This window comes from Catharus ustulatus, chromosome 3, assembly GCF_009819885.2.
Source record: "Catharus ustulatus isolate bCatUst1 chromosome 3, bCatUst1.pri.v2, whole genome shotgun sequence".
In the NCBI taxonomy this organism is placed as follows: domain Eukaryota; kingdom Metazoa; phylum Chordata; class Aves; order Passeriformes; family Turdidae; genus Catharus; species Catharus ustulatus.
This window is the reverse complement of record NC_046223.1, coordinates 54606580-54632415: the sequence shown is the minus strand read 5'-3', so window position 1 is coordinate 54632415 and position 25836 is coordinate 54606580. Positions and strand designations below refer to the sequence as shown.

General features: G+C 42.9%; 1 protein-coding gene across 5 annotated transcripts in view; it reads right to left on the bottom strand.

Moving 5' to 3' along the window:
* PHACTR2 (phosphatase and actin regulator 2) overlaps positions 1-25836 on the bottom strand; it is a 131568-nt gene that overhangs the window by 55618 nt on the left and 50114 nt on the right. The window contains exon 1 of one of the 5 annotated variants that reach the window (XM_033054503.2): positions 18760-18858. The exons of the other annotated variants lie outside the window; for them this stretch is intronic. Within the exon in view, the coding sequence (XP_032910394.1) occupies positions 18760-18802 (43 nt within the window). The 5' untranslated portion in view covers positions 18803-18858. Of the gene's footprint in view, positions 1-18759; positions 18859-25836 lie in introns of those variants that run through there. 5 annotated transcript variants of the gene reach the window in all.

Here is a 25836-nt window from a genome sequence, read left to right as displayed (position 1 = left end):
TGCCTTTCAGCCATGCCTCTGATACCCTTGGAGAGATAGAGGCACTTCCCCGCAGATCCCTGGCTGTGTCCCCAGTGCACGCAGAGGCAGCACACAGGTACAGCTTTACAGAGATGCTGCCCACACAAGTGGGCTTCCAGTCATCTCAGACTGTGGTTTTGCACCACCACAACAGAAACCTTAGGTGAACCAGCAGCCATGCTGATTACCACTTGTAAGGCACATTATGACTGCACTGAAATAAAAGAAAAATAGCCTTTTGTCTGGGCTTCTAAAACTGAGCCACCTCCAACTTCTGAGCTGGAAATATGCAGAGTGTACCACTGAGCTGGGGCAGGAACAGAACAGGAGTGAAGGGGAGAGAAGTCCGTGAAGAGAGGGAAGACTTCTGCCAGGAAGTGATCACCTGAGCTCACTGCCAACAGGTGAGAGATGCTCTGATGCTTTCAACACATCCAGTGCTGAAGCAATGACCACCTGAAGTGCTAACATCCTCAGCTGTTTTCCTCTTCAGCATGAAAAAGGTGGGGAGCCCACTCCAACTCATTCCAGACCATCCAGTGCTCTTGCCAGACACAATTCTGTATGAATATTACATGTGTTTTTCCCATTATTATAACTATCTTTATACAAATCTTTTACAATTAACATGTTTATATATCTGAAAGCAGAATTGTTTTTGTGGGCTCCCATCCCAATGGTTCCCCACGCCTAAGTACTATGACAAGGAGTTCCTGATATTTGAATAACAGAACATTTACATACCCAAAACTTTAGCAGCAATTTGATCAGTCATGTAATTAAATGCCTGGGACAGGACAGTCCAGAGCTCATTGTGCTGCTTTTCAAGAGAAACATTTTCTTCTATACTGGCACCACTTCAACACCTTTTTTTCTAGTACAGGAAACAGCATATTGCACTTGTCCAAATGCATGCAAGTCAGCCTCAAACCAAACAGTCTCTTTCTGTGACCTTGCAGGCCTCAGAACCCTGCCAGGGAGGTCAAGAACACTTTTAAACCCAACCAGCAAACTTCTGATTGTTGCTGTCGTTGCAAATATTTGTACAGGCTTTTAGCCCTGCCGTCTTTGTAGAGAGAACTGTGTTTATTTTTGAGTTCAGTTTTTAGCTGCCTTTAAATGCTCGTCTTTGTTGCTAGATACAAGCTTGAATAAACAATAATAGTGAAACTCCAAAATACTCAGAACAACCTATTAATGATTAAACACAGTCTTCTTAGTCAAAATACTAACTTGCCAACACTAAAACCACAGCCTTTAAGAATCATTCATAACATTCTGTATGTATAATATCATAATTCTTAATACAGTCTAAGTCATCTTCTTTGCTATGAGGGAAAGGGAGTTGCCAAGTTGCAGCTGACTTTTATTCTGCATCATGTTTCATTACCCTCTTCATCCCCAGCCACACAGCAAACAGCTGTTTTATTCCCTGTAACTTATTCTTTACTAGGGCCAAGGTGGGGAAAATCAGGCACAAGCTGACATATTTGTCAGCCCAGTTGCCCTTCTGCCAGCTTAAACTCAGACACCCAGGGACATATTAATGTCAAAGGACAAGTCTGTGCAATTGTGATGGGATTCAGTATGGTCCCTTTCCTACACAATCAAGAAACAGTAATGCCATCAAGCAAGGTGATGGCACTGTAAATCACTATAATAATAATCAATATAGTAAAATCCAGTGGAATTGTAGTACCATCTCCATGAAAGTTTGAGGCTGTACTCATACATATTTTTTTCACTTCAGTCTTTCCATGAAATCAGTGTTTATGGAAGTGAGGCGCTGGTAATAAAAAAACCCAAAACTTTAGTTGGAATAAATTACAAGTGAGAAAACTACTGCCTTCAGCTCATTGCACTGGGATACTGGGCTGGAACTTGCCCTGTTCACTGCACACCCGGGGGTGCAGGTGCTTGTCACTTGTGAAGGCAGGCTGGAAACCAGGATCCCACTTCCCTGTGGGAGAGCCAGCAGCACTCTCCTTTTAGATCCAGCCACCAGCCCAGCACTAATAAGAGCATCAAGCACTCCTGGGAAGGAAAAGGGCTAAAGAAAGGGGCTTGTTGAAGCTTCACATGGGGAGATGCCGTCTTACTTTCCCAGTGGATTCTAGCCTTAGGGAAAACAACAGCTGTGTAAGAGCATCATCAACATGGAGATACATAATTGATACCTTCATTTCCCCATTTGCTTGTTCCCAATGTATTTGAGACCTGCACTTCTCCTCTGCTCTCTGTTAATAATGAATGACTGCATTATTGTGGTGCTTAAAGAGGGCTGGCCATAGATCAAACCTCTTAGTTTAAAGAGCGGCACGGACAAGCACCAGAAAGATCATTCTTGTTTCAGCTCCAACTATAAAATGAAAGGCAATAGCTTGAACAACAGATTTCAGATTTTCATTGACACCTGCTCAGCTGTTGCATTTTTAAAAAAAATTAGCTAGCCACAAGTCCCTATGAGTATGTTTGCAGATGTCCCTTTCTAACTTTCTCATTCAGACATGGGAATTTTCATCATAAAATATGTCTTTGCTGTCTGTAGGCTAAAACAAAATGTCAACTTCAACTTTTACGTGCCAGTTTAAACTGAACTGCTTTAGATGGAGTTGGATGAGCATCCCTTCAGGTGGAAAGCAAGGACCAACAGAAAAAGTACCAGACCCCCATTTCCTCCCCACCAGTGCATTCCAGCACTGTATTACCACATGGCCTAACAATATTCATTCAGTACTTAGCTTCAGAACACAGAGTTTCAAAGGGCACCAGAGGAAATGCCTGTTTGCCTGCCAGGGGCACCTGAGCCCACCCAGTTACTCCAGCATGCGTCAGTACATTGCTGCGCAGGAAAACCATTCCTAAGTGGAATTAGGAGTTAGCAGTCATCATAGCCCAATAAAACATTTTAAGCCTTCCAATTACTATGAAGATGCATTCAGGCTGATTGTGAATCGGATAATATACTGACTGATTTATGTACTTTGTTCAAAACCCAATACAGACAGTAAGAATAATTTAGCCTGTTTTAGCCAGATTAATGTGGACAGAGGTCACTCCAACTGTATGGAATGCCACGCTTCACTGTATTTTGTATTTTCTTTTAGACTGTCTTTAAACTTCTTAAAAATGTAGCTTTCATTAAAAAATATATTTTTATTATTCCTTATTTATTTAGAGGTAAACCAGGCTACATGACCCTTGAGTAATTACAAGCCAGAATACAAAACACTGACATGAATTACTTACAAAAACAAATGAAACAGAAGGTGTTCTTGCAATTATCAAGTTTCTTTAGTTTTATGATTACAAGTGCCATGACCTTGTTGATACAGATGAATTGAGCACAAAAGCTTTACTATCTAGCCATGTGCTTAAGAGTGGAATAATAAGAACTTGATTAAAATAAAAGAGGTGGTGCAAAAAAACCCGAATATGACTGGCAGCAAGCACTGGACCTATTGCTAGCAACTTCAAGCAGCACTGGAAATTCCAATTCCCTGCAAATAAAGTATGGACAGTATCAGTCTTCACCAAATTAATCTTTGGCATTATTTAAGATCTATAAAGCTTTCTTTTTTAAACTACTACCAAATGTTTTCCTAGAGAGGGAACATTATGTGACAGAGTGCTCGCCTGTTTCCCTTGGTCCCTGGGAAAGCAAGCTATTTCTTAGGAAAGCCCACAGGAATACTTCAGAAATTCCTGCTTGCAATTTCTGCCTGACCCAACTGTTTCTCATCCTGGGCTTTCTGCAACTCACCCAGCAGCTGATGCACCCAACAAGGGAGTTTACCACCTTAGTCTACAATGAATCAACACATGGACAAAGTGTCCCACAAAGGAACGAGCAATTACTTTCCACTGGTGATACTTCCACAGAGTCTCTCTCCAAGGGTTTCGCAGAGGTGAGTCCATCCTGGCAGGCAGAGCTTGCTTGGGTCTCTGCTCTTCCAACCCAGCCGCTCCCAAAATAACATTAGTGCGAGGATCCAAGGAGGGAAAGGAAAGCAGAGATCCCACAGGTGATTCATGATCTCCCCATGCCCAGTGGGCACAGAGGGAACACTGGAGCCCTGGAATGACAAGCAGGAGTCAAACCCAGCCCCTTGCCTCTGCAAGGCACAAGGCACAAGGTCTTCACAGCCACTTCCCCGTGTTACTTTGTGGTGTTTGAAACCCGTTGAGTTCCAATTTCAACAGAAGGAGCAGATCCCTGGCAATTTACCTCCCTCAGAAAATACCTCCTGAAAAATTCTATGCCATACTGAAAAAAACTGTGTTGTAACTCCACCTCCAGCGAAAAATGCTTTGTATAAGAACAGGTTTTGAAATAGAAAGGTTCATAATTATTCTTTAAAAGAGCACCTTCAAGCAGCTTACAAATAAATGATGGCAACTTTGTCGAGCTTAGCAAGAAGCTGTGACATTTTGGAAATGAAAAGAAGTGATAGAGTTCAGTCATTTTGCTTGCCTTGAAAAAGGTTTACAATTTCCCTTAAACCTCCCTCCCACTCTTGCTAACATTCAACTACTTGGCACACATATTGAACATTTTTAGACCCTTTACTCACTTTTCACCCTAGCTGGATGCTGAACTTTGGGAGAGAGTGGTAATTTTAACGCCAGGAGAGACCCAAAAAGGGACGGGTGCATGACACCATGCAACTCCTTGCCATGGGCAAGCACTGTCTTTCACATTCTGTGCTCACAAGACCTATGGTAGATCAGGAAAAAACCTAGAATTGTGATGAAACATTTATAACCATGATAAGCAAAACAGAAGATTTCTGTATCTAGTAGGAAATGTTCTGTACATCAATACAAATGAAGAATACAAGGAATATAGGTAAGCACAGCAGCACAGTCTAACTCAGGTTTAAAAAAAGTGCTAGAAAAGCACCACTAACCTTCACTGAATATTTTCTTGTTCTAGAAGGAATTAAACTAAATCAAGTGTTAACTGTCTCTTTTTTAAAAAATTATTTTTAATTCCTGTATAGGATCATGAATAACATACTAAACTGAAGAGTACAGAAAAGCAAGATGTATCCCACTCAGGAGTTTTTTGACAAACATCATGACATTTCATGCATTTATGAGCAGTAGTTGCTATGAACCAGTTCCATAAGTATTGTCACTTAAACCAGAACACTTCAGTTTCATGTCTGTGAACATGTACATGGCCCATACAACAGGGCTGTACTCAGCCTTGCATTTGAAACACTGCCTTTAGTTTTTGGACAGATGTCAGCATGAGGAGGAGCAGCCTGGCCAAGCATCCAGCCAGTAACCCACTGTAAATCAGCCCTTGCCAAATCAGCAATGCCAGAGCAGCCAACTAAAGGAAAGGGTCCATGGATTGTGTCAAGGTACCAGGGAAGACAGGATCCTATTTCAGGTAACACCTGCTCTGAGGAAGGTGAAAAACCTTCAGATGTGTCCTCAAAGCTTTCAATCCAAACAGTTCTATCACCTACACCTCCTTCCCACTTCAGTCAGCCTCTCTGCTAACTTTAATCTTCTGTCTTAAACCACGTGGGAACCAAAGGTTTGAGTGGACTTTTAATTATCTTTCATGACAACATAGACTTTTAGACTATAATTGAATTCTGTGGGAAGTTTAGCTTTGAGAAAAGTTATGGAGAAAAAAGTAATGAATACAAAATAAAAAGAGGAAGGATTACTACGGCACACACATTTTCTTCACACTCAGAGCAAGACAAAAGACTGTATTTGCCCAATTTGCTCATGTTCTAGGAATACCATGGTTTTTCACTAATACTGCACGCTTTTCACCCAGTAAAAGAGCCAGCATACAGGCTGGGAATGCACCCTGGCTGGAGTGTGCAGCTTACAGGGATGCACAGTTCCCTTCCCCAGCAGTGGCAGCACACTGGGCTCAGCACCTGCTCCCCAGGGAGGCAACTGAGCATGGAAAAACACAAACACAAAGTATGAAGCGGCTCTTGTTATTCACGCAGAGGGAAGTGCTTCATTACTAAATGCTCTGGGATCCATGGCCCTGCATGCTGAGTTTTAGAAAGGACCTTTGATTCCATATAATATTTTAATAAACCCACCACTTTCACAACTAAAGCAAGCCAGAGAGTAAAGCCAGGGCTAAATGTACAGTGTTAGAATACTGCCCTTGGTGTGCTTTGGTCAAGGTGTTGAAAAGAATGTAATCTCAATCTTATATGAAGTCATAGTTCTTGTCTGGGGTGTATATGATGTTGTTTTTTACTTCTTATTGCACCTACTCAGAACTGGGGAGGCCCAGAGCAAATCCCTGCTATTGAAGGGACTCTTAACCTACCACACATCCTAAACCTGCCTTATTCTACTACTGCGGAGCTCCAGGGAGCATTACTTTATCTCTCACCTTCTTTCATGCACCCTTCCTACAACCTCAAACAATTGCTACTACCAGACCTCTGGCTTCTCTATTTAAATGTACACAACAAATATTTTGAAAAATTGTCAGTTATCTTGAAAATTATGCTACGGACACTTACAGAAAAACATAACATTATAACTAACAAAACATTAGTCTAACGTTCAAAACTTTAGTGAGTATATGTGACTCGGCACATATGTGCATCACTCAGTGGGACTTCACTCAATTCCTAGGTTAGAAGAAAAATGTTCCTGCCAATGTGTCAGAAAAAGAGCCCTCAATATGATACCAACAATAATGCATCAAGATAAACGAATGGTTGCCTTTCCCACCTAACTTTGCAGTAAGCTGCCAGACTAAAGAGGGCTACTGGAAGTCCTCACAAAGGACTCCCTCCTTTACTACCCATCTCCTTGAAGCATCATCTCTTGCACCACCTCAGCATCATCCCAGTTTCCCTCCCTTCTCTCTCACCTCAAACACAGCTTTTTTTCTCATCCCACAAGAAGGACATTTTTTGTCACAAAACTTTTGCAACCACTCCATACATTAAAAAATAAACTAAAAATAAAAAAGGGCACCAAAAATGGTATGTGCCAAGACTGAATTATAAGGAAATATACACAGTAAGACAAAATAAACCTCTCTACATTTGCAAGTTTTCTCTGCATTGACATCTGGACATGTAAGTAATCACTTAAACCAGAAAGAATGGGGTCCATGCTGGTATTTTTTATGAGATTGAAGTGCCTGCTATCTGCTTTTAGGAAATGGTGTTTTTAATTAGCAGTTCTGCATCTGTTCTTCCTTTTCTCTCCACTCAGTCTTACGTGGAATATACTGTACAAACAAGAAAAACTAAACTGAAAGAAAGAAACCTCTGGGCCTATAAATACAGAGGATGTATCAGGATGTTCTTAGGGGCTTAAGAAAAAGTCATCAGTGCCACCAGACACCTCCCTTCTGACATAAGGACACTGGTCTCAGTTCTGCCCTGCTGCTATATACAGGTCCTCAGGGGAGAAAACAGGTTGCCAAATATGCTAACCAGTAGCATTCCCATCCAACACTGTCAGGGTGTAATGATGTTATCTGCTAAAGCACAGGCAGCCAGGGGCTGAGGAGCCTGCTCCCCTGCAAAAGCTAAAGAAAGAATTAACTACAGCAGTAAGATCATTCACCAGCTGTCTTCAGCTGATTCCTTCATCATGGTGAACTCACCTAATAAAGGATCTTACATAGCAATGCTATTTTGTTTTTTTGGTTCATCTCACCTTCTAGTGAGAATTCCTGCAATGTTTCCTGCAGCGTTCTCTTCTGTGGTTGAGGAAACCCCAAATGCAATGTAGGATAAGCTACAGAAAGAGAGAGAGATGTTTTCTCTACAAACAGAACCCTAAGGACAGCTGGTGGAAAGGTAAAACACAGAGATCCGTGGCACAACTTCAGCCATTTGTGCTCCCTTACGTCCATGGTCTATCACTTTCAGGTCTGACATGCTCCATCTGTAGCAAGTGGGGGAAAACAGTATTTAATCATCACACAAGACCCATCTTCAGGATGGATTAATACTCATGGAAGACTTCAGAGCTGGGTGACATGAACCCTTCCAGATTATGTCAGGGTGATTATCTGTGGCCTTTATTCTTACACACTATCAGATCTTGCTCATTTTGCACTAAAGCAGCTGGGAAAGGCTTGTACCTTAACAGGGCTGAGCTGCAGCCACACTGCAGCCATTGCCAAACTAAAACTTGGTCTATAGAATAGATACAGTGTGCAATGAAGACATAAAATTCTGTGTCCAGCTTCTCCTACTAACTAGAGAAACCTGAGAAGTCCCAAGATTTTGTTAATAGTTTAAAATGTACTGAAAATAATGTTTAGCTTTTGTATAATTTCTAGTGACCTAAACCTGTATTCTCAAGGTTTTTTTCATCATTCATGGATATCAGCTGGAAAGGTACATTCTTTTTTCCTCTTTTTCTCCTTCAAAAATAAATAATCCTAGAGATCCAATAGTGATGTTAAATACTTTTTTTCCTTCAACACATTTTTTACTAAGCACTTCAAACTAAGCTACAGAGTTTCCAGGTGCATTAAACTTTCAGAAATACACTGTTCATCTTGCTGGATCTGGCTAAAATATGCTCTCCTCCTCTTCTCCCCCTCTTGCCTCTAGTAGCAACTGGAAAATTAAATCAGCAAGCAGAGAAGTGCAGGGAGAGTTAAGAGAGAGGTGTTGCCCTAAGTGTTCAAGGTACTTCTTTTTTCAGTTTCAGGTTTCTGAGAATACCCCCAGGCTTTGCCAATACAAACTTTCTTCCTCTTTTCAGAATCATGTTCTCTCTGTAACATGACACAGTTACATGACAGTACCGCCCAACAAAAAGCTTTCAAAGCACAGTGACAGGTAATTTCTGCAATGCTTTGTAGTTAATACCTCTTTCTTGCTGGCTCATGTTTTGCTACTCTCTTATTACTTTCTCCTCCAACTAAAGTATACACTATTTCTGCTTGGTCTTTGTCTCAAGAAACTGGCTTTATTCAGAGTCTTGGTTGTCTACTGCTCATTCCCTTGCACAGAGTCTCTATTATGTCTCATTTATTTCTTCCATACCCTATTTCTATGTGTCAAAAGCAGCAATATTCAAGCGAGAATAAACAACAGCATGGTTTTTCCAAGACACCAAATCTAGTGTCCTCTCACAAGAGTCAGACCAGCTTTCCAAAACTTTCATTCAAGAATTTAAGCACAGGAATTACCCTGCAATTACTGCAATTGTTTAAAACCTCATACGGATTTTTAGCACTAATTATAAATATCAATAGTCTCCTTTTCTTATCAATCACTTGTACAATTCATGAGAGTAGGAGAATTATGCATGGTGGTAAAATATGTAAGGCAGGAAAACCACTACACCCTTCTCCGTATCAATATAAAGGAGGCCAGATTTGCAGTGCACTAGAATAGTGCTTCACATTTTCAGAACAAGAATATTCTTAGCATCTGTGCCAAAACCAACACTTTCCTCCCCTCAGAAATGCAATAAATCTATAAAACTCCAAGAAACAAACCAATAATCTTCAGACACATTGAATGAATTTACAGGGAAGGAAATGCACAGCCAGTTCTGAATTATTAGCAATGAAATAAATTATAACACATTATAAATGCATGATTTAAACACATCTAATTTCTTGGCAATGAACTGTCTGGGGTTTTTTGGGTTTTTTTCTCCTCATAAAGACAGCCGGTATCTAAGAATCATTTCCCACCAGCTTAGAGGGACTTCAAGTTGTAACGTGACTCAAGTTACTCGATTGTATCCCACTAAATCTCTTTCATAAGCATGCAATGAAAGTGTCATTTCTTTGTTGATTCATCCAGGATCTTGGGGATGGGGGGAAAGGGAGGGAAAAGAAGCCCACAGAGATTAGCTTTCAGCCTGGATGACTTTATATTGCTTGTTATGACATAAATACTTCAGGTAAATTGATCTCTGGGGGTTTATAAGCAAGGAGAGCAATTGGGAGAAGTCACAAAACTGAACCTTCTCTTACTACTCACATCACACCACGTTTTTAACTCAGAAGTTGCTGCTGAGTGAAATTCACTTGTTTGGTGCCCAAGCACTAAAATCCCTTCAACAGCAGGGGTGAGAGATGTACAAGTCACACTGAGGCTTTCCATGGCCTCAAGGGCAAACACTGGCTAGGAACATGTATCCTGGGCATCTCACTCCCTACAGGAACGGCAGCTGGGGCTCTTCCATGGACTCCTATTGCTCCAGACATCCACCCAACAATACTAACACTGGGATATGCCAGCAAGGCTGCAGACATGGACACTGACACTGCCCAGCTCCTGGTTTGAGAGGGGAGATCACTGGTGCACCCAACTGCAGCAGGCTGAGCTGAATGCAAAACCTGGCTCTAGGAATCACAGAATATTTGGGGTTGGAAGGGACCTTAGAGATCACTTAGTTCAAACCCCTCTGTCATGCACAGGGAGCCTTCCACATTCTGGCTTCCAGGTTCCCATTGTGGTAGTTTGTTTCTTCAACACACCATACTCTACCCTGACAGGCTGCCCCTCCTTGAGCTTTCCTGGGTATTCACACCAGATTTCACTCCTGACAAATGCTATTTTATTTAGTTGATCTGACTACCAAACAGAAGTTGAGATCCAAATCACTTTCCTTCTGTCACCTGCACTTGCTCTGTAGCCATGTAGGCAGAAGTCACGAAGAGCCAGCCAGTCTTCCTCCTCAGCAGAAAGGGTCAAGTTAAACACCAATCATTTAAGTGTGCATCAACAACGTAGCAAACCCCAGAAATAAAACCAGGGTGACAAATCCCCAGTCAAGATTTCACTTCCGGAGCTGAAGCTTCCAGCAATAAAGAAAAGCTCTTAAGCTTAAAAAACAGTCCCCATGTGTCTCTAAGTCTCGTCAGCAATGTTTTAAGCTGAAAGTGTAAATTATGATAGCAGTGAAAACATCAAGTTTCAGCATATATCACAGTTATTCTAATAGTGCAAATCACTAAGTTAGCTTAAATCAATAAATATTAGAGATTGTCTGCATTCTTTGTGAATTATCTCATAAACGACATGATCTATGTTTGCATAGATCAATAGCCCAGGCTTTAAAACCAAACCAATACCTAAGACCTCTGCACCATTCTTGGGCTTTTACTGGGCAACACATGAAAACGTTCAGATTCAGAAAATACAAAAAGGATTAAAAAACACTCAAATGACTATTGTGTATCTACCTAATGAGGATTTGCTGACGGTTTGGGCAGATGGTCAGAGTGAAGACATCTTAAAACTAACTTAAAAAGCACATTCTCAGGGGTAGGAAGGCAGGCTGATCTTTGGGAACAGAACTGGTTTTGCTCACATGATTTCACATGTTAGGATAGCTGTATGACAGCCTAACTCTTCTAGGCAAAACATCATTCCAATTCATATGAAACCAATGCAGGAATCAGAGAAGAAAAATGCAGAACAGCCCCTATCTTTTCATATAAAACAGATTTGGTATTAACCCTCTGATGATCTGCCATTCTCATTATACTTAAGAGCAACCTGAGAGCATACCCTATATTTCCATACAATGATGGAGCAGCCATAGATGCTCATTTCTCCCTAGCTTTTTCCCACTTACACTGATTATCCCAGTTGCATAAAGCAGTGAGAAAACAAAAAGGTAAATAAAACGTTCCCTTTGGACAGACTTTAATTCCAAGTGTCCATAAACCAAGTCAGGGACAGAAGAAATTCATACTCCTTCGTAGCAACCTTGTATCAAGCCTTGCAAGAAACTCTGGTCTTAAATCAAATTTCCTAATAATGAGCTGCCATATGATTAACAGAGGTGATTGTGCTGATTGCTAGTCCAAACCACTATGTGGACTGCAAAAATGCAAGGTGAAAGTGATTCATATGTTATAATATCAAAACCCAGAAAAAACCCTCCAAACCCAGAAGAGAGAACACCCAGCCCATGTGATTGTGGTCAAACACAGTGAGAAGACAAAAAGGCCATCTTCCTACCCTGCATCACCTGAATATCCATGGTAATCTTCCTACCTAGTTCCTACTGAACCAATTCATAAGACACTACAGGAAACGGCACACTCCAGACCCAACCATAATTTTACATTTGCCCAAAATACACTTGACTGTTTAGAGCTTGTAGAGTTCATGTATGGGGGGGATATAAATTACTCAGTGTCACTCTTTGATTTTGCTTTGGGTCATGAAAAAACTAACAAACCCCTCCATCATTATCTGCCCACTTTCCTTGCCCATGGTTTGCAGTCAGTTTCTTCTGGCTCAGAAGGGGCACCAGCAGCCAGCCTCACTCTCTGGGGGCAAAACAGACCAGAACTACTGCTGCCTGTTATTAGAGTAATTTTATCATCACCAGCTAACTACCTCCTTTCTTTTTTCCTATGCCTAGCACTGGCCCTACTCCAAAGTCAATCCTTCCACATCAGAAAAAGAAGAGGATCAGGAATCTACCTTGTGCCAGCTAGAGAAAACAACACATGGACAGTTCAGAAATGACTTCTACATATGGGACATACTGGCAGCCAGCTGGGATATTTTTGCATATCAGAAATATTTTTCTAGTTGCTGTTACAATTTAAATACAATGGTAGAAATATGTTCTGGGAGCAGGCTGTTTGCTGAAGTATTTTTAAAAATCCATCAGTGATTGACCTAAAGCATTGAGAGCACTCAGTGTTGTGTTTTAAAACAATTAATTCAGTGAAAAACAAATTCATACTAGTATTGATTCAGTATTTTTCTGCAACATTACAATTTTTAAATCTCAAAAAGAATCTGCGTCCAAAATGAATAAAGGACAACTTTAAGGAAAAACATATTAAAAAAGATAGAAATATATAAGTCTTTTTTGTTATTAATAGGCTGGACCATGATATGGTGCAAAAACTGACCAGGATTTGAGAGCTCTTTGGTTTCCTCCTGGCTATCTTAGGTGCTGTCCTGCTTCCTTGCGGTAAGTTTTCCCATCTAAACCAAGGAATGAAATAAAAAGGACTGGAAAGCATTTCGATATCTGTAACAGAAGTCACCACCCAAGGACAAGGCCATGTTACTCAGGAGCAGTAAGAAAGCCAAGGGAGAGGATCTAGGAAGGAAGGACAACTGATCCAAGGGGTGGCTGGGATCCAGCAGCGTGGGATCAGTTGTTGGTGGGGCTTAGCACAGGGGGCTCAGCAGGAAACAAGATCTTCCAGGAGCTTTTCATCTGTGGGAAGTATTGGGTGGCCATCTGAGAAGACAACCCCCACACAAACACAGGCAGCCAGCAAGGCTCTGCCCCCTGCCCTGGAACTCTCCTGCTCCTCATGGCAGATCAGGAAGCTGATGATTAACGCTGTGAACAGGTGATTAGTGGCTACCAAACATCAGCACATGAAGATATCTCAGCCAGCATGCCTGACATGAAAGGTCACATACTCTGGCAACTAAACCAGGAGAAATTCTCATCATCTGTGAAACAGCCTGAGGGAGAACAGGTGAGACACCAACCGGTTGAGCACTACACCTTTGTTTTCACACACATGTGGTCCCCGTGGTGTGGCTGGTGTCCTTATGAGACCCGTGTTCCCAGCCATACCAGGATGCAGGCTCAGGTTGCAGCCTCCTCTGCAGTGAGGAATTGCTGCAGCTGAGGAGCAGCGGCCGTGGGGGCACCGCTCTGCTCTGGAGGATCACAGAGCATGTGGCAGCACGTACACTTTATATTCCATAAACATGCTATACTTAAAAGGGTGCACAGCTTTTTCTCTATATATAGTGATTCATTCCACACACTTACATTCAGACCCTCACCCACAGCACAAATCAGAATTATGGTGATGGAAGCATGATGAGACCTACGCTTCCAGCAGTTGCCATTGCTTTTCATATTTCAGCTCAAGAAACATAAGCACCAACTTTTAAAAGAGGTCTTGCATTTCCCATTGGTAGCAGGCAACTTCATGACTACCCATTCTGTCTGAAAACATGGCCTGTTAATACCTCTGACTAGGCATCAAAAATATCCACTCAATCAGCCTGAAGTCTAAGGTAGATTACGTACTTAATTAATCCAAATTCTGGAGCTGTCACAGCTGTAGTCCCATCTGACAACACTGGTAGGGTGCAGAAAGAGTTTTGCAAAAAGCTGAAAAGGTTTGGATAGAAATTTAGCAGCAAATGAAAAAAGTACATCTTTACATTGTACTTAAAATTCTTGCATAACTTACAAAAGTATAAAAAAGAAGGGGAAAATGTATAGGATTCTCAATGTAGTCTTATGAGAGTTCAGCCTCCATGGCCCCAAACAATTTAAATCTCGGGGGAAAAAAAAAGAAGATGAGGCTCTCTGATAAGAATATACTTTGTGGCTGTGGACAAGTCACTTGGGGCTTCACATCAAATGAAACTTACCATTTCATCTCAATAGCTCTGCATTCCATTCTTATAAGTGCAGCAAAACCTGAAATGACCAGCTGACAGGTCATTTGGGAGTAGCTCACTGCACCTGTAAGTGCTTTGAAATGTCTTCCTGTAAAGTGCAGTAAGCTTCAAAGTCCTTCCACTTTAGAAAGGAAAAATAGCCAGAGGGAAAAAGTCAATTTCCTTTCTAAACCCTTTAAGAATTATTACTCTGAGGGCTTTTCTGCACATTCAGAGTTATAGTGGACTGAGTCAGGACCAGAATTTAGGTTCTATGGCTGAGCATCTCCACATCCAACTCCTCAGGAACAGGAGGGCTTGCTCCACACCAGTGTCCTCAGTAAGGCTCACAAGTAGCTACTAATGCAGAGCACTACTGGAATAACTTCTTTTACTAGACAAGTCTTGGAATTTCTCCATGCATAACCAATTAGTCTGTTTACCAACACCTAGAAGCGCTGAAGCAAATATTAGTTTTCCATTTCATTTCAGGATTATGACAAGCCCAGTTAACGAAATTACAATTCCTCTGCACAGACACAGGTGAAGCTGCTGTTTCCTTGTCCATGAACAGGAAATCCCATAAAGCCAAGAGAGATGAAAAGCAGCAGTCTGAGAAACATGTTCACTTCTGACCTATGAGAATCATTTCACCGAGTGCCAAGGTCAACAAACAACAGGATCCTACCAGTGACTGCTTTCATCTCCTGGGGGGAGCTGGGTGGGAAATGGTTTTCCTGTGCTGTTCAAGTACATTTTCATGCCCTTGAAAAAAACTGTGTGTCTGCAAAAGGATGAAACGCAAGCCAGACAGTTTGTGCTCTGTTTCTGCAAAATGTATGTGAGGAGAGGAACTCCCCCCACCCCAGAGTAAACAGCCATGCAGATCACATCCTTGGCACAGGTCAGCACAGGACTCTGACCCTGATCTTCAGCTGCCCCAAGTGAGCACCCCGACCAGTGTGGCAAGAGTTTCCCGGGACCTTCACTTTGCAACTTGTCCTACCCCTCCCACACCCTCAACTTTTGCTCCACACTCCGTGCTGAGCTGCCCAACCTATTCCTAGGAACACTAACAAGGTCTGTTTTCACTGGAAATTTCGTTCTTAACAAGGTATCACTACTCATGAAACAACAAAAATCTTTTGCCACCTAAATAGTTCTGCTTTGAAATGCTACCTTCCTGATATGCTGATCATGTCTCCACTGTTTGTTTCTCTGTGCTATGGCTGGTATTGAACTACCAAAAACCAGATCCTAAAGGAAAAAAAACAAACTGAAAAAAAGTGCACAGCTCTGCTGACCTTTGACAAGCTGTAGATCAGAAAGCAGAAGTGATAGCTTTTGCACACAGTGGTTGATAACCCCCAAAAGCACTCAACTCCAGCCAGTAAATGGAGAGAGATCATGTTAATCAAGTCTTGCCAGGCGTGGGAAAATCAGAGAAGAGGAAGGAAAATTAATGACAATATGTGCTTCTCCTTACCCACATATCTATACTGTCTTCCCGAACTCTTGTTGCAATTGATGTTTGTTCACATTTTCTAACCATGGCAAACAAGCTTTAAAAAAAACTATCTAAAAGACTAGACAGCTGTAACCTAGAAGAAGGAGCAAAAGCTGCCTATGGACACCAACTGGGAAATCCAAGACCTGCTCTGGTCCCTATCTACCACAATTAGTTATGAGAGATGATTAAAGCCCAGATCCTCCTGTCCAAAACACTTCCACACCCACTCACATGCAGCTGATGGCAAACTCTAGCACAATGGTAAAGAAAGTTCCAATGGAGTATGAAAATCTGAAATTATCTCTCTCTTTATAGGCATGCTAATCCATCTGGTATGAATCTACATCTGCCCAGTGGAGGAGGACTTCTGAATTTTATGATTAGGCCTCAGTCCTGCCCTTAACCCAATGGGAAAAGTGACACTAGGACCTTGATCTGTTTGAGTATTTCAACACATATTTACATTTCTGAGAGTAAAACCTTTAATTTAAAGGAAGTCTTAAAAACCCAACCCTTCAGGACACTGGCTGAGGTCCATCCTGAGTATTGCCTTATGTATATGCCATAATCTCTTCTAAGTCATTCTGTGACATTCAGGAAAGTATCTTTTACTTTAGTTTGCTATATCAAACCACATTCACTTTACCAGTCTACAGTGATTTACTAGTGGTGCCCTCCCCTGCACAGAGCCAACAGCCCCTCTGAGCTCTGCAGGGGCATGGCAGGGCTTGCTTGTAGGGCAAGGTCTGAGCCCTCCAGGCTGGCATGGCTGGGGGAAAAGGGAGCAAACAGGCAAGCAACTCCTCACAGCTGCTTTTGTGCGGCTCACTGGGGATCTGAATGCACTATTGATTCCATAGCACTAAAACAGATTTGTAGCCCCTGTGTGTGCAAGACAGATATCTCCTTCAACTCTAATCTCTAGCAGCTGTCAAAGACTTAAATGGCTTGGAGCTGCCTGGCACGCCAAAATCAACGAAGATTTTAGGCCTGCTTGCCTAAAGGGCAACCCATGGAACAGGAACCAGTGGAAGTCATTTTCCTGCCCTGATCACAGATGGACAGGGCCTCCCAAACCTCACAATGGATTAAACGTCCAGACCATGTCAGTAAAACAGACTAGAGCAAACAAATGAGTGCACCCCCAAGAATCCACACCACCCAGAAATCCACTCGCCCCTATGGTTTCTTGTCGAGGATATACCCTGCCAACAATTTCAACAGTGACGAAAGTGCAGTGGAATTACTCCTCCATGAAACCTCCCAGAAACCACCACCGTCTCATCACAAACTGCAGCACTCTAAAAATGAAGATAAGTAAAATTTATTTGGCAATACTGGGGCAGCAACACTGTAACTTATACCTTCAGATACCTGTATCTTATTGCTCCTGATCGAGTATTTTGGTTTCAGTCAAAAAGAATTAAACAGTGACTTTTTTCTTTGAGGTAAAGCTAGAAATTCAGCCCAGTTATTGTCCATTATCATCCAGCCAAGCAAACATAGACATCACAGTTATCCTTAGTCAAGATACAGGCACTCCTGAGGCAAAATGCACTCACAGTAGACTTTTGCACTTAAAGAGTTTGGTCATTTTTTTTGTACAGGAAGTTTAACAAAAATTTTTAACCGGTCCATCTGTTTCCTTACATCTGCTTCCCGATGACTACCTCGAAACAATCCTAACACACTGGCTGCCAGGTGAAACCTTCAACAGGATGGTAGCATTTATTGGAAATGGCCCAATTTCTCTTTCATGCAATGTTTGACAAGTGAGAAAATCATCCAAGGTTTTGCCTGGGATGGCGTGACTAGGAATATAACAGAGTTTGTCTGAAAATTATATGTTAACACTAACAGTTAAAATGAGTTAATACTAACTCTGAAACAGCCATGAAGGAAAAATAAAAGGGGGAAAGAGAAAGTTCATTGCACTCCTATTTGACAAATCATTCCAACATTAATAGCAATAAGCAAATTAAGGATAAAGTTCAGCCTTCAGCATTGAAGTCCACAACAGGATTTTGGTTTTTTGTTTTGTTTTTTGTTGCTTTTGTTTGTTTGTTTAGGTTTTGTTTGTTTTTAGTGGATGTAAAGGAAACAGGCATTGAGGAAAAGCAGGCATGCAGGAATTTCGCAGGAAACTTCAAACCTCGCTGAAGTTAATTTAGATTCTACATCCTATTATTATGGGAAGAGACCCACTCTGTTTTCCAGCAACTAAAACACACCAGGTTACCCTAACATGCCTCCAAACAACATTCCCAAGAAATTCGTACTACCCTCAAGAAGTTGCAAACAGACAGGACTGCATTACTGGGGGGAAGGGGAGGAGGGCAAGAACCCGAAACAGTTCCACTCACACGTTATTTATTTATTTTCAACAGCCTACTCACACATAAAATGTCCTGGAGCTAAAAGCAGCCAGCTGGGCGGGTTACTAGCCGCGCTCCCGGGCGAGGTGCCAGAGCTCCTTCCCTTCCTTTTCGCTACGAAGGGGAAACCTTCGTACTTATTTATTTAATAACGGGGAAAGAAGGAGCCCCGAGCCCCGGGGAAGCTGGGAGGCACGGCAGAGCGTCGGGGGCCGCCGAGCCGGGCAGCGCAGCCCGGAGAGCGAGCGGCCGCCCCTCCCGTCCCGCTGCGCTGCGAGGAAACGGGGCAGCGGCGGCGGCGGTCCCGGGACCGCGGGCACCGCTCCCCCGGCACCGGCACCGCGGGCACCACTCCCTCGGCACCGCTCCCTCGGCACCGTGGGCACCGCTTCCCCAGCCCCGGGACCGCGGCTCCCCGCCGCCACCACGGACTCCGGCGGGAGCCCCCCGGCCCGCCCCCGGTACTCACCGCCGGCCGGCTCGGACAGCGTGGAGACCGAGGTCTGGCCCATGGCTTGGCCGGGAGGCGCTCACGCCGCCCGCGGGGCGAGCAGCCTCCGCTGCGGCTGCTGCCGAGGGCACATCCCTGTGCTGGCCGGGCCCGCGCTCCCCGCCGGCTGGCGGGGGGCGGCTGCTCCGGCGGCGGGCCCGCGGCTGCTGCCCGTCATCCCGCCGAGCTGCCCGGCCGCCGCCGCCGCCCCGGCCCCGCGCCCCCGCCCCGCTCCGCCCCGGCACCGCCCCGGCCCCGCCTGGCCCGAGGGCTGCGCGCCCGGCCCGGGGCAGCGCCGCGGTCGCTGAGCTCTTTAATTTTGGGGGTTTTTTTGCTGGGGGTTGTTTTTTTTGTTGTTTGTTTGGGTTTGTTTGTTTGTTTGTTTGTTTGAATCGAAGGGAAGAAAACCCTCTAGCTACACGGAGTTTGGGAAGGACGGTGCGCAGCTGGCGGGGCTTCCCGCGCTGCTGGCGGCCCCGTCCCTGCCTACCCCACCCCTGCTCCAAAGCATTAGTCCAGGCACGGAGTTATTTCCCCCGCCTTGTCATCCCCTCTGAAGGTACAGGGGAAACTCGGGGCAGCCGCAGCGAGCGATGCCATCGCTCTGCTTGAGGAGCTTTCCTGTTGGCAGCGGTTTTCCGGACTGCGCTGCCGTCACGAGTGGAAGAGGAGTGCCCGGGCAGTGAGGGCATGGGCTCCTGACCAGGCTCGTTTTGGCTGTGACTGAGGTCTGGAAAAGTGCTCGACTCTTGCCACACACACACAGGTACATAATCGAAGACAGGCCTTTACTTTTAGTTTTGAAAGAAAGAAAGAAGATAGTCAAAGACAGCAGTATCCAGACAGCACTCTGCCCTAACAGGTGACAAGAAGGGACAGAATCAATTGGATAAACTTACGGAGAAGATGGGGGAAAACAGACGCTGCACATATAGCACTAGGGCAAAACGAACAAATGATTGATTTGTCTTCCTTTGAGTATAAGCATCATCCAAGCAATGATACAAGCTTAATGCCAGAGCAAAGTAGTAACCAGTTATAAAATATAAATAAAAGCCCCCCAAAACTAGAGCACCTAACAGCTATGACTATGCAGTATCTAGAATAAGCAGGGACATGCATATATATCACAGGAGGACACTTGAGGCTCACCTAAAGAACATCTATTAGCAAGACATGGTGAAATTACAATTTCCCAGTGGTCTGGAAATCCTAGAGGAAAATCCTAAAAGGGGTTGAAGTGATGTCTGGCAAGCTGATCTCCTCATGTGTTGGTACTGTGGTGGTGTTTCAGGGATGGAGAAGTGTGTTAGTGTGGGGCCCATACCAAGGACACAAAAGGAGCGTAAGAAGTAGCTGCTGCCTGCATGGTAGGCAGAATAATTGTGATTGTCAGCTAATACATGGAGAATACAACTAATGCTAGTCTTCATGGTTTTTTATAGAAAATAGGTCCTGGTAAACAGCTCTTTTACTTCCTCATTTAGTATGATTATGCATTAAATTGCCAGAGGCTTGAGTGTAATAGACTTCTGCTAGGTACTTGATTTAGTAAGAGAAAAAGAAGTGAGTGGAGCACAAAATTAATAAAGCACAAACAGATGAAGAACTGAATGAAAAGCAGATCAATTGTCCAAGCAGCACTAGCATTTGATGAGGATGTTTCTGTTGGTGAGCTGTGGGGAGGCTCTTCAGAGTTTTCGTCAGGAATCTAGAGAAGTACTATTTTTAAAAGCTTTTAAAAAACTAAATAAATCACCACTGGCAGCAATTTTAGAGCAAATAATAACAGAATGATAATGAGAACAAGGCAGTCACAGAGTTATCTGGATTATCTAATAAACTCAGGTCTTTCAAGCATGTAAGTTTTAATAGGGTCAAAAAAAGAGAAAAAAGTGAGACTTGTAGGGTGAAACAATACAACCTACATGGCCAAGGAATGTATCTTTGAAAGTTACTCCATGTAGGAGCTTGAAGAAATTTAACATGAGCTCCCAGTGAGCTAGTGCTGGTAAAAAAGGGATTGATGTGTACATACAGCTGTGCAAGTAGCAAAGGGTAAGTAGAAATCCCATTACATTGTTGTGCTTTTTATCAGACAAAAAGTGGTGTCCCATATCCAATGTTGTCTGTCCCTTAAAAAGATGCTGTGTGATGTGAGAGAGCTGGAAAGAGATCCACAAGATAAGACTGAAATCACAGAAAGTGGTCTCCAACAAAAGGTGTGAAAAAAAACAATGCACTTGGGAAAGACAGACATGTTGCATTTTAACTTAACAGTGCCCTTGCAAGGAAAGAACAGCATTGCAACACTCCTGGATGTTCAAGCACTGAAGGAGGGACACTCTGTCTCACTACCCCAACCCCAGATGCCACCCAAAGCATGGTGTTGAAGACAACTGAGTGGGGCTTTTGCAGATAACCAGGCTGAATTGTGTGGTGGGAGCCAAGGGCAAGGTAGATGGCCTAATGGTCCCTTTGTCAACCCAAGGAAAGATTTCCAGAAGGGCGGCTTGTTCTATAGACAACTTCTGTCACTAATTTCTCAGGAATTCTTTTGCATGCAATGTGGCAAGTTCTTTTTTTTTACCTTGAAAAATTATTTTTAACAGGTTTGTTTTGAGAAACTTGAGTTACCTCTTTGGAGTCACTTGTAAACAGGAACATAAAAGTGTTCCTGTCTGCCTCTGGTGAATCTCATTAATTTTATCAAAGGAAATTGTGTTCTCCTCCTGCGTAAAAGCCCAGTTTACAATGCAAAAGTGTATGCCATCTGTCTGCAGTTATTCACGTGAAGTAATAAAGTCCTCAAAGTCAATTAATGAGCTAAATAAATGGAATTTAGTCACCACATCCTTCATGTAATTGAAGCAGTTACCAATTTTTCTTGGTTTACTCGTGTTTGTTTCTGTCTTTCTCTTCCTAAGTTGACTGATGGTGGCAACTTTCTTTTCTATGAATGGTAAGGGAAACTGAGCTGTTGAAAGATATGTTACCTTTCTCATATGTAGAGCTATAATTATGTAATTGCCTCTACACAGAAGGGATTCTAACGTCCTACTGATACTCACATGTGAGCATAAACACACATTTAATATTTGGTTGTCTGTAGACTTTTATTCTGCAGTATGATAGAGATGTTCTCATCTGTGCATTAAGTTTCTTGCCATGTTGATAGTTGACATGTAGAACAGTTGAAAGTTTAAGGATATAGCAAATGATTCTAGCATTGATTTGAAATTACAGTTATGTAGATAAAACATTTTTATTTTATATACTTGGTTTTTTAGGGTGTAGATGATTTTATGATATCTTAGGCTGTATATTCCACTTTGTGTCTAAACAACCAAGAGGATAAGACACACAAACTACTTCCTGATGCATTTTGCAGGCTTTTAGTCTTCTGGGGTTTCTGGAAATCCACAATTGCAAGCAAGACAAAAACAGGCAGGGGAAGATTAAAGTCAGAATCTCAGGATTAAAATTTCCATGACCATTTTATCTGGGGCTAGTCTAGTACTGAAGGAAAATCTGCAAAAAGGTGCTAAACTATGTGTGTCTTCCATCAGGTGGTGAAGCAGCAGTTTGGCTGATGGGTTCAAGAGGTGCCAGTAAGTCATGCCAGGCTGTTCTGACTCAGCAGTATCCATGGGGTTCCTGGAACCTGTGTCCCAGTTAGATTTGAGATTTCAGTGTGGGGAATAATGTCTGATTGCTTCATGCTACACACACAGCCCTTCTCTCCTTGCCCAAAGTTATTGTGTTGAGTACTGTCGAGAGTACTCTTAAGGAGACATTCTACTGACCCTCAAGAACTGAAATATTTCACCAAAATAGGAAAAAAAAGAGTTTCTTCATGAATTTCGGAAGTGTTTGTAAAACTAGAATGGTTCACTTCTTGAAATGGCTGATACAAGATCTCTTCATGGAAGATGATGTAAAACTTCCGAATTTTTCCAAAGTCAGAATGACACAATACACACAAAAATCTATCTCAGAAATGAAAGGGTGAGTCCCTTCCCCTCGATAAAACATCAAAGACAGGTCTATTTCAGTGTGTTTACTGTACTGGGATGATGGATGGCAACAGATGACTTACAACTTGTAGGATGTTGTTGCCTGGACTCTACAGTTCTGCAGACTCATGCAAAGAGGCATTTTTGAAAGGTAAAATTGTATTACTATTGTCTCAGTTATTGAGATTACAGTAATTTCACGAATACAAGCCGCAATAATTAGACAAAAATTTTGGTGGAAACCCGGAAGTGCGGCTAATATTTGGGTGCGGCTAATCTATGAACAAAAATGTGATATCTGCCCTTACCTAGTATCATACCAGTCCAGTCCCGAGCCGAAACAGTTTGAAATCCATGGTTTCCCGTTGTTCCGACGATGAACCAATCAGAGAACAGCTTACTGCCTGCCTGTGGATGGCGGCGTTACTGAGGGGCGGGGGTTGTTATCGGGGTGAGTTACCTCGGCGAGTTACCTCGGCAGTTCGATAAAAGTGTGTGATATTTCTCTGTACTTTTTAAAGTGTTTTCAGTCTTGTGCGGCTACGGGGCTGGCTGGGCTCGCAGGGAGAGGGCTGGGGGAGCCGCTCAGCCCGCAGGGAGAGGGGTAGAACGGCCACTCGGCTCGCAGGGAGAGGGCTACAACGGCCGCTCGCCCCGCGGGCTGCGAGGGCTACAATGGCCGCTCGCCCCGCGGGCCGTGAGGGCTACAACGGCCGCTCCCCCCGCGGGGTTGCGAGGGCCAGAGCGGCTGCTCCTGTGCCAGCACGGAGATGTGGCTCCGCTCAGAGCTCAGCTGCCTGCCCGCGTGGCTGAGCGGCTGTTTAAAGGCAACGCGGATCCATTGGGAATGCTCGCAAAATGACCACACTATTGTTCCTGTCTTTTTCGGCTTGTAAATAAAGGGTGTGTCTTTTTTCACTTGGAAACAATGTTTCCGAGGTCGGCAGTAAGCCAGTAAGCCCCGGCGATCCCGCGATTGTGTTACTAAATGACAACTTTGTGAAAGTTCGCGGCGAACTAAAGTGCGGCTAATATTCCGGGTGCGGCTTATTTATTGACAAAGACATCAATGTTGCCAACACACCGGATATGCAGCTTATACTCCGTGCGGCTTGTATTCGTGAATTTACTGTAATTCATGGACCTAAATAAAACAGAAGCCATGAGGAGGGTCTATCACATTTAATGCCAGGATTCGTAATGCAGGACTGGCGAATGTAACAGGAAAAGACTATTTTCCAGGTGCTTATTAAGAAAAACCAAGAGGATGGCAGTGAGTCCAGAGCAGAAATGATGCAAACAGGTCATTTCTTGCTTGGTCCTCCCACTCACAACTCCTGCAAGTGTGCAGAACTGCTGGAAGATGAGCAGCACAGTGTCTGGCAGGCTGCAGAGCTGAATGATAGAGCAAAGCAAAGGTCATGGCGTAAAGCAAACACAAGGAAGAAGCTAGGTCACTTTTTTTAGTCATGGTCACAGTCAGGTCAGGTGTGACATTGAATTCACACCTGCCTGTAGAGAACCTGAAGTTATTAAGGGAAAAGTTTGGGGAGCATACCACCACAGTGTCTTTGCTTGAGACTGAAACATTGGCTGTGGTTGAGCAAAGAGCTAATTCTGGTTTTGGTGAAACCAAATGCAATTCTTAAACAGGCACTGTCAAAACAAAATAATGGGCCATATTAATGGAGTATACAGGCATTGTATTGGGAATTTAGGCCATTTCCTTTTAATAACCAGAGACTTTTCCAATAACCCCAGAATATTCTCTCATTGGAAAACATTTAAAAATAATTTTATGTGTCTTTCTTTTACTTTTAATGGCTTAGCAATGCTGTGTCTTCACCAGTGTCACCTACCATTTTCAGTACCCAAGTATAATGTCAAAAAAGAGAACTTGAAATCTTTCTTAAAAACAGGGCTGTTGTTTTTGTGAGTGACCATCATCAGTCCTCCTCCCACCAAAAAACCCATTGCATATACTGTCTACATTGTAGAATGGAAGGCAACTGTACATAACTGAGAGGAGCTTCTGTAGTTCAGTCTCTAAATTTGGAAGCTAAGATTCAGAACTTAGATCACAGGAGTTAATATGCAAATAAGGGTTATTCTGATCAAAACTTACTGCAGATTTTTTTTTAAATGAGATTTGCTTGTTCGCATTAAGATTGCACTGGGTGATGTGTAGCAAGGCCATTATTTATGAAAGATCTGGGGCTCAGACTTGTTTAGCATTCAGGTGATCTCAACTCCTGTTTCAATGTCTGTTCTTATCTATCCTTACTAGATCTTTACCATCAGAGGCAGGAAAAACAGCACAGCTGGGCAAACCCGTTCCTGGTGATTTGGCACAGACAGATTTTCTTTCTGCTCACAAATTATCTCCAAGTATATTCTACACTTGCAAACCTGTTTGCTACTCTAAATTATTCACCATAACAGTTTGCAAGCCAGTTTTGAACACTGGGAAGCAGGTAAACAATTCATGGCAACAGGAGTTCAATAATTTATTACCCAGGCTATGTGCTAGGTGCCGTCAGTTGTGGGCCTTTCTTTGTGCTCTCTGGCTCAGGGGTTTTACATGTGCCTGGAGGAAACTTGCATCAAAACACATCAATATGGTTTCAAATGGTTAGTAATGAATGCTTATGGATCTACTTGTGTGGTTTTATCATCTGATCTGTGGCTTTCTTTTGTTGTACCTTTAAACTTAACATTCCTCGTTCTTACATTAAGTAACTGCTTAGAAAGTTGCTCTAGGAATGACTTCTACAGACTTGAACATTCCAAGCATGTTGAAAAATCTCAATTGTCATTTAAATAACAGATTGCAGTTTCCGTGGTAATGTACACACTGGACTTTTAAAGTAATTTACATACTCTGTGTGGTTGAAAGGCAGAAAATAGAAAGAAAATGGTCCCAAGACAAATATTTTATGGGTCATGAAGAGCAGATCTACTCCTCTCCTGTGCATCTACACCTCCGCTGTGCCTTCTTCATACATTTCGGTTTCTACATGCTTCAGTCCCAGCCAGTTCT